General features: G+C 39.2%; 1 protein-coding gene across 3 annotated transcripts in view; it reads left to right on the forward strand.

Annotated features, from left to right (window-relative positions):
* LOC149267195 (CD2-binding protein-like protein) overlaps positions 1–18,031 on the forward strand; it is a 134,683-nt gene that overhangs the window by 57,447 nt on the left and 59,205 nt on the right. The window contains exons 7-8 of one of the 3 annotated variants that reach the window (XM_089431881.1): positions 8,791–9,258; positions 9,420–9,462. In XM_089431881.1, the coding sequence (XP_089288007.1) occupies positions 8,791–9,258; positions 9,420–9,462 (511 nt within the window). The remainder of the gene's footprint in view (positions 1–8,790; positions 9,259–9,419; positions 9,463–18,031) is intronic. The other 2 variants (XM_089431889.1, XR_016260651.1) reach the window with 2 other exon arrangements.

The following is an 18,031-nucleotide window of genomic DNA, read 5'->3' on the forward strand; positions in this document are numbered from 1 at the left end:
GATATGGTCGGATTCATTTGTTCTTCATCTAGGCTTTGTTCCTGGAGTATATCCTCTTCTTTTGAACTTTCTTGTTCCTTTTATTCTTCCTCTTCACAATCTATGTAGAATAATTTCTTCTCAGCACACTTATGACCTTTAGTGTATTTGCTATCACAACTGTAACAAAGCCCTTTTGCTCTTTTTTCTTCCAATTGTTGTGGTGTCACCCTTATAGGTTGTGGAAGACTAGCGGCAACAACACTTCCGTCTTTATAGTTGTGAGTGGTATGCTTCTTGGTTGCCATAATTTTGCTTTCCATTTTTCTTGCTAACCTGAATGCCTTCTCTAATGAATCAGGTTCCCAAAGGCAAACATCATGTTGGATATTATCCTTTAAAGACCCTATGAACACATCAATTCTATGCTCCTTTGGAATATTTTTTACCCTTATGTTCAATTTTTGGAACTTCTCAATGTGTTCCATTATTGAACCCTTTTGTTTGAGACTTATCAATTGGCCAAAAAAAGTGTTGCTTTTTGTATCCTCATAATGTGCTATCAATTCTTCTGTAAAAATTGCCCAAGTGATAAATTGTTTACGAGAGCAAAGCCATTGATACCATACAAACTGATTTGGTTCCAAATATAAAATTGCAATACATACCTTTTGTGTATTTTGCACATTATTGAGATCGAAAAATTGCTCCATCTGTAATATCCATGTTGCGGGATCCTTGCCATCAAACTTCCTCATATCGATTTTTTGAATATGGTGCATCTTAGATCCAACATTAGAGTGTATGAAATCATGATTAACATTTCCTTTGTTTGCATCATGAGTTTCCTTTACTCCCCTTTCACCATTAGTAAGTATTTCTCGTAGAAAATTTGTCAAATCTGCCTTCAAATCTATCTTCAAATCGTCAATCTTGGCTTCCACGCCCTTTATCTTAGATTCCATGCCATTTATCTTAGCTTCTGTTAGCTTTTGTGAGAGTGAAATTTGTTGCACTTGGTCTTGTAATTTTGATATATCATGTGGCATTTCTTCCTCTTCTTCATGAGTCATGCTAGAGCTTTCAGATTGCTTACTAGGTGTTTGCATTTTCTTTCATCGGGGCATCAGTTACCGATACTAATGCTCTACTATGCCCTTTGAATTCCTTCAAAATTATTTTTCAAACCAAGCTTAAGCAAAAATTTAAAAAATCTACACACCTTTTTTCACTTTGTAGGAGCTCGATATTGCCTCTGATGTATCTCTGTAATTTCGGATCATCCAGTTCTAAAATTGCGACCTGCGGTAGCCCTCTGTGTCCTCTTTCCAATGTCACCATTCTGATCTCAATTGGATTTTCCAATGAAGAGTTATGCCAAATCTCCCACAGTGACCTGATTATAGACTAATTCAGTAGAGTGAACTTGTACGATGTTCCACGAGTCACTATTTTGACCTTTGGCTCTGAAAAATGTATACAAGAAACTACAGTCCGTCCTCTTTTTGTACCTTCTTACGAAATTTCAATCCGATGCTCAGAGAGAAAGTTATGACGATTTTCCCTAGGTCACCTATTTGGAATGTAATTCAGGAGTCTGCAAAAGACCAACTTCCTCAGATCATATCTCCGCAAATATAGCACGAAAAGCTCTGAAATTCAGACCCGAGGTTCAACGCGATTTCTTCTCAAATGGGTTTTTTTTAGCTTCTGAAACGTCGCAGAAAAAAAGTTATAGTGAAAATGCCATGATGCCCTGTTTGGAGCAGCGAAACCCTAAAATCCAAAGCTCTGATACCAAATGTTATGAAACCAGTTCAAGAAAAAGATAGAAAAGATAGATCAACGGCTTAAAATTCAGCCTCTTCGAGGGGGCAACTTCCTTTACATTACATAAATGAACATTTTTTCGATGATTCAAATGACAAAACCTCCTTTCTATACATAGGAGTCTAAGGAGTCACAATATAACCCAGCAGACCTAACAATAATAGTATAAAGCCACAAAAATAACAATAGAGGGATTCTATGGGGCACAGTAATAACAATATGGGGACAATAGGGGCACAACAATATTAATAAGGGGTACAACTACCATAGTAATGGGGTAATCACTAGTATTATAGGGACCCAACACCATCTTGGTTGGTGAAAGTTGCACCGGGGGGGGGGGGGGGGGTTGGCTTAGGAGAAAACCCATACAAATCCAGAGGTACAAAATGGGTATATGGTAGCATTAAACAAGTTGGCTCCTGACAAGGGTGTGTGTGTGCTAGATTTCGTGGAGGATTAAGCAAATACTTTAGTCAAACTAGAGTGTTTGGTTCTTTGCATGCTATTGATGATAGAGATAGAATGGATCTTGTTGAGTGTTGTAACATGCATGGCTTCGGGAGGCCTTTGGCAAAATTGGTAGTGAAATTATTTTCACAGGTGGTTAATACTTCTTATGCAGAGAGGAATTGGAGCACCTATAACTTCATCCACAATGTCAAACGAAACTGCCTCAATGAAAATTGGGCAAAAAGCTTGGTTTATGTACTCTACAACTTGAGGTTGTTGACACATTATAGTGACCAGGCTTGATATGATAGAGCATATGTCACTTGGCACAACAACTCGAAGGAGGATACTTTGGAGAATGGAGCCTTACATTTGGAACAAATGGAAACAAAACTTTTGAAGGATGAGGATGAAGCATCAACAACATCAACAACCATTCCACCTTCATCATCCACTAGCAGTGCTCACATTGCACCAACTTTTCCGCCACCTCCATCTGCAGCTTCATGTTGAAATTTCTAAGTTTACTTAGTTAGAAACCCTCCATGCACTTTATTTGATTTATTCCTACCTACTTGTTATTTCCCTTAACAAGTTATTTACAATGTAAGTACTGAAAATAAACACTAGTGCATGCTCAACATATTACAGATCAGAAACTAAAAGAAACAAGAACAAACACACCATATGACATCATTATTTTTGGACTAATGTCCCCAGAAAAACCCAATGTGGGAAAACCGATGCAGCTATCTAAGGGTTTCCTTATTAAGAAATATCAGAGTACAATCTGGGCGCCGAAACTGGCCTACCCAACAAAGAATTTCCTTGATAGTAATACCTCTCAGTTTTTGACAAATCTACTGGCTGAAACCCTGGATAATCCTTCCGGCAGTTACTCAGCACCATTCTGCCTCAGAAACCCCAGCGTCTGCCCAATCTGGACTGCGTCAGCCTCTCCTAGCCCAGCGCTGGCCCTGCGTCAGCCTCTCTTGGCCTGCGTCAGCCCCAGGAGGCCCTGCGTCAAATCTCTGAGCCTCGGCGTCAGCTACGCTGGCTCCTCTGGTGCTCTGCGCAACACTTAGCTGCCTCTGCGTGGCCCTGCATGAGCACTGGCTGCTCTGCTGCTATCTTGACACTATCTCTGCATCTCTGTCTCTCTGTACTCAATGCCCCTTAGTTGCTCTCCGATCACTGATTCTATCTCTCTTAGCAAACCCTGCTCTAGAGAATAGAATGACTGATCACTCTGGTGTGTTCTCCAAGTGACCCTTAAGCCTCCTCTTATACTTTTCCTGTTGACATATCAACGATCGAGATTAAGTCCTTAATCAACGGCTAAGATTAGATCTGGCTTGATCCATGTCTTTTGGACCATTCTAACACAGTTTCATGTTAATACACATTAATATTTTATTTTCCCTAAGTTTAGACTTAGGGACTCCATTAAAAATATTAATTATTTTAGTATCTCCTGAACTATTTATAATCTGCCCAAACCCTTTCTGGGTATTGGAGATCTCATGTGCCCTAACCTCTCCACCAAATTTCGTGGCTAGAGCACATCCGATGTTACCGCAAATCAATATTCCCTCTTAGCGAGGACTGTGCTCTAGCAATACTCCTCACTTAGTATTACTCTACTCATCCGTCATCGGTACCTGTGCTGATGCTAGGCCTTCTTGCCCAACATCCTCTGTAGTGCTGCATCCTGCACTGTTGCCCATGGTTCTGCCGTTGCCACTGCCACTACTGCATCTGTACGACAACTCCCTCTGCATTCGTGCTGCTGCTGGTCCTTTCTCCCAGCATTGCATCCGCATTGCACCTCCTCTCATCATGCTGCATTGTGCTGCTCATTGTTGCACTGCAACTCAGTTACTGAGAAGTAAGTAACTGATCTCCCAATCTAACCTCCCTGTTGGGCTAGAGACACCCATTGATGCTGAAGCTCCCTTTGCCGCTGACAAGTGCAACCTCTCTGACCTCTGCGTTGATGCAGCCTGCAACAACTTCCTGCATCTCGCACTGTTGCACACCTCACTGTGCCATCCTGCACTGGTGCAACACTCCCATGCCTCTCGCACTGCTGCAACCTGCTAGCCTCACGTTGTCTCGACACTCCTGCACTGTAGCTGTCTCTGCCGCTCCATCCGCATCCGTCTCTACCCAACTCAGCCAGTAGTGCTACTCCTCTTTGGGGCTCCTGTAGCAAGGTCTAATCCATGAGGCTGGGTACCTCATGGATCTTGCCCCTCATCGCCTGTAGTCCGCCTAATTACAGCTTGATGTCTCCCCACTTCCGCTCAAGTGGCGCGTGTGCACTCATGGCACAGTCATTGTCTGTCAAAACTTCCTTCTCTGCCGGTGCTGGCTCTGCCTTAGTCTTCGAAGACTCTCCCTTACTCTTCCTTGGACACTGTGTCACATAATAACCCAACTCCCCACAGTGGAAGCACTTGATCTTGGAGAGATCTTTCTTCTTTCGCTTTTCTTGCTTTCCCTCAGATGCTAGGGCAACATTTTCCTCCTCCTACTTGACTTTGATCCCCTTGCTGCTGCTACCCATCTTCGATTGCCGTGTGATCTCTTCTTGGCGAAGAGCTGCCCACATCTCGTCCCAAGGTGGGAGAGTCCCTCCACCCAGGATACTCTGGACAAATACTTCCCAATCTTCTGAGACAACATTTAGGGCTGTCCTCAACATAAGCTTATGATCCGGTGTCGCCCCTATAGCAGTCAAATAGTCTCGGATCTCATTCAGTCCTTCGAGGAAAGTGTCAATCGATTGTCCCTTCTTCATCTGATACGACCTCATTTGATTCACAAATAGCATCCTTCTCTGCACAGAAGTATGCTGGTACAGCTTCTTGAGAACCTCCCACATCTCGAACGTCGTTTCCTTCTCGGCTATATGTGGTACCACATGATCCTTGACCTCGTCAAGGATAATTCACTTGGCCCTTGCCATCGCCTCCTCGTACCTATAATTATCACTGGGGTCGACTGGGACAACTATTACCTTCAAGGCGAAGTTCTTGACACGATTCCTGTCAAGCACAAATAAGATTCTGGCCTTCCAGACTGCGAAGTTCAATGCTCCGTCCAGTCTATCCTGGTTTCTTACTCCGTGTAGTGCCATGATGCTCCTCTACTTCCCTCCTGGAAGTTCTCTGTTTGACTCCTCTGAGTCTCTACTTCCCGCCTGGAAGTTATCTTCTGGACTCCCTCTGAGTCTCTACTTCCCATCTGGAAGTTCTCTTCTGGACTCCCTCTGAGTCTTGATTTCCCTCATGGAAATCCTTTTGCCGCTTGTTGAGATGCCCCCCACTCTGATTGACTTGTGCAACTGCACTTCTGATCCGGGTTCCTCGGCTAGAAACCCTCGGTAACAACTCCTCTGACCCTGCTCCGTGAGGCACTGTTCTGACTACAGTACCTCACCAACTCCACTCTACAATATTCCTGCAACGTTCTAGACCCTAGCAATTGCTTCTATGTGAACTGCGTCAGCCCCTCTTTGCCTCATGCTGGCCCTGTGTCACCCCGGATGGGTCTTCGTCAACCCTGGGATGCCCTACGTCAACCCTCTAACCCTCTGCGTCAGTAGCGCTAGCCTCTGTGAGGCTTTGCGCAATTCCCGACTTCCTCTGCATGGCCCTGGCTGGCTCTGCGTCACACTCCTTGGCTTTTGCGTTGCTAGAAACAACTTTTGTCACCTCGGGACAATTGTTTTCTGTTGCTATTGCTCCACTTGGCTGATGTCTTTTAGTCCTCCTGTGATCTGTACCTGGCTCTGATACCGTGTTGAAGTTTCTAAGTTTACTTAGTTAGACACCCTCCATGCACTTTATCTGATTTATTCGTACCAACTTGTTATTTCCCTTAACAAGTTATTTACAATGTAAATACTGAAAATAAACACTAGTGCATGCTCAACATATTACAGATCAACAACGAAAAGAAATAAGAACAAACACACCATATGACAGCATTATTTTTGGACTAATGCCCCTGGAATAACTCAATGTGGGAAAACCGGTGCAACTATCTGAGGAATTTCTTATTAAGAAATATCAAAGTACAATCTGGGTGCCTAAACTGGTCTACCCAACAGAGAATTTCCTTGGTAGTAATACCTCTTAGTTTCTGACAAATCCACTGGCTGAAACCCTGGATAATCCTTCCAGCAGCTACTCACCAATCTGCCTCAGAAACCCCAGCATCTGCCCAATCTGGACTGCGTCAGCCTCTCCTAGCCCAGCGCTGGCCCTGTGTCAGCCTCTCTTGGCCTGCATCAGCCCCAGGAGGCCCTGCGTCAGATCTCTGAGCCCAACCTCTCCACCAAATTTCGTGGCTAGAGCACATTGATGCTACCCCAAATCAACACTTCATGTGAGGGTCATGTCCCTTTTGGTTCTAGATGTTGCCGTTCAACTAAGTGGTAGGAGCCTAGACCATGAGAAAAAAATTTAGAAATTTCTCATGGCAAGAAGAATTTTGATTAACTTTTCTTTTCTAGTTTCTACTACTTTTTATGACTATTGACTCTTTCATATTTATTATGGTATTTTTTGTAAACAATATATGACAATTTAAGTTTAAGTTTGAAGTTGGCAATTATAATTCATTGGTAATGATTCATGAACTATGAATATGATGCTTCGTGAAAGTTGAAAGGCTTCATTTCATGTTTGATATTCTTTGTCATAGTTTGGTAATGGTTACAAGTACAACTTTAGTCTCCATAGATAGATGTGGTCCAATGGTTAGGTGGGGAGGTTTGGTCTCCATAGGTCTCGTGGTCCAATCCTGGGCAAGACTATGTATGCCTGAGTGCTGCTCCAAGTACGATTTCTTCAGATTAAAAAAAGGTACAAATTTAGTGATGACAAATGTTATATATTGAATTTTGAAAACTTTGAATTATAAGATTGATGAACCATGAGAATCGAGGTGTTGTAACTTGTAACTTCTGGACCTGTGGTTGATGAAGATTATAACTACTAGATGATTGGTGTTATATGGTTTAAACTTTAAACTCTAATCCATGTTTTTATGCTTTTTATAACTAATTCATCATTCTAGATGCTTTTGTCGACATATATGCATCAAAATACATAAAAATATATATTATATAAAAAGCGGTCTTGATTCTCTCCCTCCCGACTCGGAAGTTTTTGAAAATTGTTGCTCCCCGCTCCTACTTTCACTTCGTCCTCCTGCTCCCGCTTCAAAGTAGCCTTGTATTAGACAACTTTTTTTGCAAATTTATGACAAAATTCACAGATCAATGCAAATGCTTTACAGCCATTGATATGAGGATGATATCCACTATAGAAATGCCCTTGTTAGGGCACATTGTCAGACCTAGAAAGAAATTGATGTAGGGAAGAAACTGGAACGAACTGCAGATCCTTGTATTTGCAGATGCACACAGATGTGCACAACCCATTATGGCTCTTTTTGCATATATTCAGTGGCTAATGAATGAATTCCATAGAGTATGATAGGAAACCAACAAAGACCTGGACCTAGAGATGAAGAAAGCTGAATATATGACAGGTAACTGGGAACTGGGTTACTATCCTAGACAACAAGCGAGCACTTTGGCTGGTTACCCAGGTGCCTCAGTGGATGGTGGTAGACCGATATTGTGGTTATTAGAAATTTTTTAGTCATCTTTGTAAAATTTGGAACTATTTTACTAGGGGAGATTGGGGGAATGCGAGTAATGATAAAATGTGCTATTCAGCGTTGCAGCTTGGAGGGGTGGTGGTAGAGTGGTAACACTCAAAATTGTTGTTTCATTAATATTTTCCACGTTATATGTGACCAACTTAATGCTAGATGTTTTAGTTAGATGTGAGGTGGTTAAACCATCCTACCCACTAGTGTTGGAACTTGGTATGAATATGTCACCTAGGTGTTTTAAGTCAATTATTATTTATTCTCTCTACACCATTCCCTGTGTAAATCGTGCACCTTAATTATGTAGAAATGATTGCCAAGGAGACTTCTCAAAAGTTTTGCTGACATCAGCAACTACTTTTTGTATACATCTTTCTGCTTTTCTCCCCTACATGCTCACATATAAAATTTAGTATTTAGCAGTCTTATACTGGGACCTTGAAAGGTCCAATACTTTTGGAAACCATTCTTGACAAATGAGAGAATTTTGTTACAAATAAATACTATGGGAAGTGTAATATATATTCCTGCTGAAATTTTTACTGCAGACATATTTATGAAACACAGGAGCTTTTGCATGCAATATCTTACTGTCTTTTCCTAAATTTTCAATTATTTAAGCAGGAAGACATCGCCATATGTTCAAAATCAGTTACATGATTATTTAGCTCTACAAAATAGGAGAACTATCACTAGATTTGGTGTGGGCCTTTATATTTAATTTATTTGGGATAAACTACTGTAATTTTTAATGAAGTCTTCCATTCGGATAACATGAAATTGAGTTCCATGATTTAAATTTTATATGACGTTCTGTGCTCTAATATTTATAGGTAGCCATCAGCTTTGACTGCTTGAATTCAATGAAAGATGAGTTTGTTTTTGAGAGTTTGTCATCAAAGGCTCATGCTAGATGGCACCTGAACTGCACCTTCTTTTTATTTCGTTTGCCGGTTTCAGAGGGATATGAAGCAGTGGCTCGTGCAAAGGGTGGGACATTGGTTGGCAATAGAGATTTAGAAACTGAAAATAGGAATTCTAGCACTGGGGAAGCAGAGGACATTTTTGCTGATGATGAAACAGAAGCTAGAGTAAATGATCCCTTATCCTCTACAGCGCCGTTTGTTTCGGTAGACATGAATTTGCAGAGTTCGCATGCTTCAACAAGTGGGGCATTGAGTGGCACAGTAGATATCTTTGCAGAAAATGATGAAGCTGTTGGTCAGGATACTAATTCTCATCATCCTATTAGCCAAGGAGAGGAACCACAATCAGCAAATAGTTCTGGTAGTGATACATTTGGAGGTGAGCTTAGTGGCATCTTAAACCTGATCGTCATGCCGGGGTTTACCTTCTTTCCCATATGAGTTTTTGGAACTTCAATTTTATATCGATATTGGATTTTTTATCTGATGAAGCTAATATTTTGCAAAATTTGTCTTCTGTTAAATTTTTGCATTCTTAAGGTGGAGCAACAGATTCCGATTATGTATATGATGAATCATCAGGGTAAGCTCTGGTTGTTAGTGATTGTATCAATTTTAGCAGCTTGCCTTTGCAGTTTCACAATTCTAAAATTTGTTTTGCAAGAAAAGTTCGTGTTGCCTTATTTGAAAAGTGCAATCATTGTGCGAATGTGCTGTAGAAGGGATTGTAAAATGCCACATGTAAGGTGTTATTATTCATTTAGAAGCAGAAGAATCATGCTTTTGTCCATTGTTGTAATATTAGCCTATACAGTTAGTTATGCATAAACTCAGTGGAGAAACCAATGACAAGTGGGAGAGGTGTTGCAAATCTTCATATTTGGATGATCTAATAATCTTTCCCTTTTCATTCATGGGCGTTTTTCTAATTACCAATCTAAATTATGAACTGATCGTTTCTGTTCTAGGATCTAGTATTTGGAAAGATTTGTGGGTTTATAATATCCCTATTAGTATTTTCCCACTTTAGCTACTTTTGCTAAGGTCTCTACCACTTATTTAGCGGCTACTAATTCAAGTAGCACTTGTTGATTATGCAAGGGGATTAACTCATGTCATTTCCTAGCTCGTGATATGGATGGTAGTAGGTACTATTGGCAAGAATAAAAATGCAATTTGGTTAGTGAAACTGTTTTGAGCCTTATGCCAACATATTTTGCTTTTGAGAGGAGAGAGCAACTTAAGCAGCTATGATCACAAAAAGAACTAGAAAAAGGGACGTTCTTAAGCATGAAATAGGGCATAGAAACATTTGGGAATATGGAATGAAGAATTAACCTATTGCTTCTCTAGAAACGGTTTAGATGTTTTGGTGTCAGAACCATAGTCTCTAGATTGAGAACATGCTGAGCACGAAATACATTAGTGATCATCTAAGACATGTTGGGGGGTTAGACCATCTGGTGCTTTTCCAACTTGTGGTATTACTTCTGGGAGGGGAAAGCAATTTCAGAAGCTGTGATCACAAAATGATCGGGAATAACTAGCACTGTGATCATACTGTAGAGCAGAGAATGAAGAGTTTGAAATAGAATGAAATATGAGCAGACTATTTCTCATGGAAAGGTTGATATTTTCGTGTCAGAACTATAGTCTCAAGAATGAGGACATGCTGAACTGCCAAATTGACAAATTCTCGATTGTCTAAGACCTATTGGGGGATTAGATCCATAGGTGCTTATCCAACCTGTGATATCTTGTTTAGACAACTTGCTGAATCCCATTGATGTGCCAACCTAGTTTAAGACACATAGGGTATATGCCTAAAGAGGAAGACAAATAACAATTAGAGAAGTAATTTATAAAGCAGAGGCACTTGAAGAAAAGGTATTTTCTGACACGAGACTTTGTGAGATGTCTATATGTTAGAAGTTCGGAAAATAAGAGACAAGATGACAATATTCAAGAGAAGAAGATAGGCAGGTCCTTGCTCAAGATTTTGGCAATAAGTAGAAATTAATGTGTTTGAATCTCCTTCAAATTTTATTAGATTTTCATGCTGTCAAATATTGAAAAGAAGATAAGTGCAGTATATGGTTTTCACTCAAACTTTGCATGCATTTAAGTTTCGTTGAATTTTTGCTATAAAATATTTCTTTTGTAATTTGTATTGAATTCAAACTGAACTCCCGTGATGATCATTTTGGAGGGAAAACATTAGGAGGGGATCAAGTGACCCATTGTAGTCATCAACCCAGATGCATGTACACAAGCCCATTGCAACATAAAATGTGAGTCATGTCAAATGTACTTGCCACTAGATAGTAGATAGCGATAAATGGTGTGGTTTTGGCGAGATAATTTCATGAATTATATTACAGTCATGTTTGGGTTGTTTGAGATATTCGTCCACATGAGCGCCTTTGTTGAGGGATCATTTATGGATTGAGATACCCTTTCCTCAACACTCTGTCTTATTGTGCCTTTGCTTGCCTATTACTTTGTTCTTCTTTACCCCTTTCTTATTTTTTATTTTATTTCATTGAGTGCACTTATTCTTGTATATGCATTTCATTGCATGGGACTTGGGGATAATTTCATTTAGCCCTTTTAGATATGTGTTTCATTGCATAGGACTTGGGATAATGTCGTTATAGTGAGAGGGTATAGCTCAAGCTTTGCTTTGGCTTTTGGCCATTTTAATTTTTCTTGTTGACCTTTATATCTTGGTCCTTCTAAAAAATATATATATATATATATTTAGCTACATCAACCTTGAGCTTATAGCTCCTCCTTATGGGACTATGAAGCATGAATCTCTCTGCGACATATGATAACCAGTCATGAGCGGGACCACGGAAATTAGGAGGGATGTAGAGTGTTAAGTATGGATTAGGATATGTGTATGCTATACCTTTCAAAGACTCCCCAATAGTACAACTCAACCCAAGAGTGACAAACATACCTAAAAAATGATGATGACCACCAAGGTGAATCAAGGAAAAAGGCACAAATTTAGAGCATCATGATTCATTATTGGACCCAACAGATTGTCGCTACTTTCATGTCAAGTACACAAGGCATTAACACTTGATATGAACCGATGAAAATATGTACCTCATGTATGCAGGGCACCATGATGATCAAGTATGAGTGAGATGAGCAGTAATGAGGGGAATCATCATCAACTATCTTTGGAGAACCATGGCTGCCATATGTGGAATTGCTATCTTTAATCTGGATCATAGGATAAAAAGATCTCCTCTAGTTACCCCTAGATGTGAGGGGGTAACATTTGGCTCCAACATGGAGACGTGCTCTCCGTAGAGGGCATGAGAACCCAACAGTCTTTGGGACTCCAAGATCTCCACTATACATCACTGTAAAAATTCTACTACATCTCAACATGAAACCAGTAGCAAAAATGAGCAGAGGGATATGACCCGCCTGGTACATGGTGATGGAAGTATAAAGGAAATGCAACAAAACTATTTCCTATCACGATATATTATTATTAATTTTTTATACATGACTAAATCAAATGCAAATTACTGCGAAGGCATAATGTCAAGCAGTAATTTAAATTTATCAAGCAAGAAAACACAATCAGGAAGGATGAAGCACACAATATGATCTATAACTAACCCACCTCATGATAAAGGTCCAAGTTGTATAAAAGCCTAATAAAACAAAAAAAAAGAGATGAGAAACGCTTGTTCTTCCCTCCCTCATTTTGAAAGTTTTGACAAATTTATGATAGATTTGCTGTCAAACAGCATCAATTCAGTGAATTTTATTTGGATATGCTGAAAAAAAATCAGGAACCAATTTTACAATATCTATAAATTTGGCATTATACAGGCTGGAACAAATTGAATCTGCTCCAAATCCTCTGAATGCAATCTAGTTCGATTTGCTGAAAAAAATAGATCAACAACCAATTCTTGCAAATTTGCAAATTTGGGTATCAATACAAGTAAGAACAGACTTATTTTGCTCCAAAATCCTCCGAATTGATCCTGGCTTTGAATGACCCGAAACTCATTTGGTTCTTTGATGTGTCACGGTGACAATCCCTTGTTTCATCTCTCTCGACAGTAGTCCCTAGGTCTTCAGTCTCACAAAGACTTTATGAAACACATGTTATTGAAGTCGCCAGAGTGGAAACACAGTCTTTCAAAGTACCAAGACTCTTGATATGGCTTTGAAAATGATGGGTTTTGTTGTAACTATTTTTTACCCATGGAATTAATCTTTAAATTGTATATTTTCCAAAATAAAAAATAGTTAATTTATTTGCACTTTGTAGTAAAGCTTGGCAAATTTTTATAAATGGCACTTTAATTAAATTTTCGGAGCCAATAAATTTTATTTAGTGGTTATTTGAATAAAGTGCCAGCAATTATCTACTGCGCAAGTTCCGACGACGTTGACTGCCTCCACTGCAATTGATGGTCAAGAATCCATTGTGGGACCCCCCCACACTCCCAACGTTTAACGAAAGGGGAAGGTCCGCAAACCTGTTTCATAAAAACCACCCATCATTACGTGTTGGGTGCTCAGTTATTGTGGGACCACCCCTCACAAACACCACTTACCACCACACCCTGGCCCTGCAAACCACTTTCCATTTAATTTCTCGCTCCGCCACTTTATCCCTTTTGCCAAATGACCGCCAAATTAACACCCGCCATTTCCTTAGATAATTTAATGATTTAACTGTTAAATCATTAATTCACTCCCGCCAACATTTCTATAACTGTTTGTGGATGCGCCAAACATTAATTTTACTAATGGCTATCCAAAATCTTCTTCTAAACCTAAATTAACCTTCATCAACCGTATCATTTTCCTTCATTTCGCCAATGTTTGCAGAGGTTCTCAGTGACAGAAGACTTCCGAATCTTACAGTCAACCACATGTATCAGCCAACAGATCACAGGGTATTCTTAACTCCTTGTTTTCCGCTTAATTCAAAATGGCTAGTAAGAAGGGAAAAGCTAACATTTCTATTGAAAACCCTATGATTCCTCCTCTCCTTAATCTAGATGAATTCCCTCTGGTAGATATTGATTTCAAAATCATAGAAACTAAATGTGAATTTGACTTATCTGAACTGCACAATTGGTTTAGGTTCTAAATCAACAGAATTCAGAGTCTTAAAGAGGAGAAAGACAATGAATATAGAGGAAGAATCATCAGAGGTCAGAAATACAATAGTGTCTACTACAGTCATCTAATCAAGCGAGCCTGTGTTCACTTTGCAACAAGCTGAAGAAACAATTCCTGATGTATCTGCTTCACCTTCTTCTGGTGAGCACAATATTTTTGCTAGATTCAAAGAAACGAAGAAGAAGAATGAATTGCTAAAGACTGCTACCTATTCCGAATTCTGGAAACAAACTTCTACTACCCAAACTAGATTATTTTCTGCACTAGACCCTGACAGAGGACAATTTCAATTGGCATTTTTTGAGCCAAAGGTCCCAGTTCCAAAAACAACAAAGAATTACAAAGCTTCAGTGTTTTCTTTTGAAACAAAACAAATTCATCCCATAGATCAAATTGATCTACACAAACAAGATGGTGAGATGATATATTCTTCTCTAACAAGTTCAACAATGGCTGCTTCAAACCTACAAGCTTTTATGAATAATATTCATTCTCAACTCAAATTAGAAAAGATGCCATCATTAGCAAAAATTACAAGGACAAAAGGTTTGGAAGACTTTGTAATCAAATTAGGATTAGATCCTAATCATATTGATGCTGTCAAAGAAACTATTAGAAATATAAATGCAGACATTCAAGCACTCCGAAAACAGTTAAAATTGCCAACAACAGAACACCCTCAAGCTCAAGAAGTAGGACAATTAGAGAAGGAAAAAGAGAATATGTTGCGCATGATTGTTGAGCAAAACATCCAGATACAAAAAATGGAGTCAAACACGGAAATGTTTTAAAAGGAGCAACAAGTCAATGCAGGAATTTCATCAACAGAAACATGGTCAGCCAACTAGGATTCAACTGAACAGGTATCTAAATCCATGGGAGATCTATCACCGAGGAACATTGAAATTGAGAAACTAAAGGCATCATTACAAAAGGCAGAAGATAATAAAATCAAGGCAGATAATGAATATCTTGCAGAAGTACAAAAGAATTTCAAGCTTACTAGACAGCTTGAAAAATATATGGATGAATCAATCAGTGCACAAAATCTGTCAGAAGCTAAGGAGAAGATTTGGATAGACATAAATTCAGCCATTTCAGATGTTTGGACATCAATAGAAATTATTTTTGAACAGGAACAGCTGGTGCACAAAGCAAAAGAAACTATTGCTGAGATCAAAGAGGAGTTGGACAATAAACCTGGAGAAGGAACAAGGATTATCAAAGTTTTGTATTAAAAAACTAAAGAGGAACTTGAAGACATGAGTATTGAAGATAGGACATATGCAGTTCTGGAAGTGAGAAAAGTATTGGCAAAGAGAAATTTAATGTTATAGCTAGATTATCAGAGGAAGTTACATGATACAACAATAGAGAACTCAAAATTTGCTACAGTAAAAGGAAATGTTGGTGGTAGAACTTTCCTCCAAGGTTTAGAAAATGATTTATTCATTTCATATGAAATTCACCATCTTTTTGTAACCAAGCCCACATTTGAAAAATAGATTGAGGTAGATGAAACATACAGGAAAGTAATAAAATTTTCATACCCAGATGATGATAAGTGGGATAAGTTCCACGAACTTATCGAGTAAATATAAAGCAGGTTTAGAGGCAGGATTTGGGCAAAGCATTGTTGAAGTTTCTAAGTCTACTTAGTTAGAGACCCTCCATGCACTTTATGTGATTTATTCCTACCTACTTGTTATGTTACATGTAAACACTGAAAATAAATGCTAGTGCATGCTTAGCATATTAACGATCAACAACTAAAGGAAACAGAAACAATGACACAATATGACACCATTATTTTTGGACCAATGTCCTCGGCAAAACCCAATGCAGGAAAACTGGTTCAACTATTTGAGGGTTTTCTTATTAAGCAATATTAGAGTACAATTTGGGTGCCGAAACTGGCCTACCTAACAGAGAATTTCCTTGGCAGTAATACGTCTTAGTTTTTGACAAATCCCCTCGCTGAAACCTCGGATAATCCTTCTGGGTAGCTCCTCAGCACCAATCTGCCGCAAAAACCCCAACGTCAGCCTCTCTCTGGACTGTGTCAGCCCCTCTCTACCCAGCACTGGCCCTACGTCACCCCGGATGGGCCTGCATTAGCCTTAGGAGGCCCTGTGTCAGCCCTCTGGCCCTCGCATTAGCAGTGCTGGCCTCTTTGAGGCTCTGCGCAGCTCCCGGCTGCCTCTGTGTAGCCCTGCATGAGCCCTGGTTGGCTCTGCGTCACTCTCCCTGGCTACTATGCTGCTCTCCCGACACTCTCTCTGCATCTCTGTCTCTCTGTACTCAATGCCCCTCAGTTGCAACTCCCGATCACTAATTCTATCTTTCTTAGCAAACCCCGCTCTAGAAATACAATGACTGATCACTCTGGTGTACTCTCCAGGTGACCGTCAAGCCTCCTCTTATACTTTTCCTATTGACATATCAACGACTGAGATTAAGTCCCTAATCAACGATTAAGATTCGATCTGGCTTGATCCATGTCTTTTGGACCATTTTAACACAGTTTCATATTAATACACATTAATATTTTATTTTCCCTAAATTTAAACTTAGGGACTCCATTAAAAATATTAATTATTTTAATATCTCTTAAACTGTTTAGAATTTGCCCAAACCCTTTCTGGGTATTGGAGATCTCATGTGCCCCAACCTCTCCACCAAATTTCGTGGCTTAGAGCACATGCGATGCTACCCCAAATCAACAAGCATAAGAGTAGAATCAACATAATCAAATTTAAAGGCGGTGGTTGGAAATCAAGTGCTTGAAGAATGTGCTGATTCCACTAAATCAGTTCCAGAATTTCTATTTTGAGTTGTATTGATTAGAGTTATCCAAATTGTTTTGGATAAAACTTTAGTTTTATGTAAAAGATTGTAATAGATTAGATATTTTTGAGAAGACTCTACAAATACTTTGTAATTCAAAGTAAGAAGGGGTTGATACTTTGATAGAACCAGAAACATTATTGTATTTTGGAAATTTTGAAGATAATCAAAGGCTCCTGGCTTTAGTTCTTAGCAACATTTGTGTTCATATGAGTCTCCCTTGTGTAATCATTTATATTATTCTTCATATGTTTGAGGTAATGTAAAAGTAATGGGCAAGGGTAGGTCGAGTTTTGATATCCCTGGTAACCCCTGCAAAGTTGTTATTATTATTGAGATTAGCTAATTGAACAATTTGTTTAAATTAGTGCCTGTGCATCTTGAAATTATTGCCTTTTGTTATCTCTCAAATATATAAGTGTTAGTTATAGAATCATTCTATGCGCCTCTGCTTATTTGATAATGTACATACTCAGGAGGGGTATTTAATTATCATATATCTTCTTTTTCATCTATCATAAACATTTAAAGATTGCATGCTGTTAGTACTGGAATCCACACTTTGAGAAATCTTTGAAATCTCTGAGTTATATACATGTGAATGATTTGAGTAATTGATCATCCATTTAAATAAATCCTCATTTAGATGCTTTGGAACAGTTTCCGAGCCTAGAACTGTTTACAAAGAAGCAACTGGTTCTAATACCATATAATGATATCAAAGACTATTGCTTTGACACCATATGATAACATGAATGCTAATTTATGACTCCAACACCTGGCAATTTATTAACCTAACAGACTATCTCAGTTGTATTGAGTAAAGTAATAACTGTGTTTTTAACATAAAAAAAATATTTAGTGGAAGCATAATCAATCTCAATCACTTGTTACACAAACATATGCTGCCCATTGAATAGTTCTTCATTAAAAATGACACTAGAACCCTAGTTGGTCTCCCTTCCTGGGAAAATGGCTCATTGAGGAAATTACATATACAACAAGAACCTAGATCTGATGCAGAACTCATCAAACCTTCCTTGGCTGATTAGGATATCCCTTGCTGCTCCTTGATCTTTCCTCGAACCTGACATGCTTGAATGGATGTCCTACACCTAGTCACTGAGATCTCC

The sequence above is a fragment of the Pinus tabuliformis genome, chromosome 6 (assembly GCF_031772625.1).
Source record: "Pinus tabuliformis cultivar Carrire ecotype Pingquan chromosome 6, CPIR1, whole genome shotgun sequence".
Lineage (NCBI taxonomy): Eukaryota > Viridiplantae > Streptophyta > Pinopsida > Pinales > Pinaceae > Pinus > Pinus tabuliformis.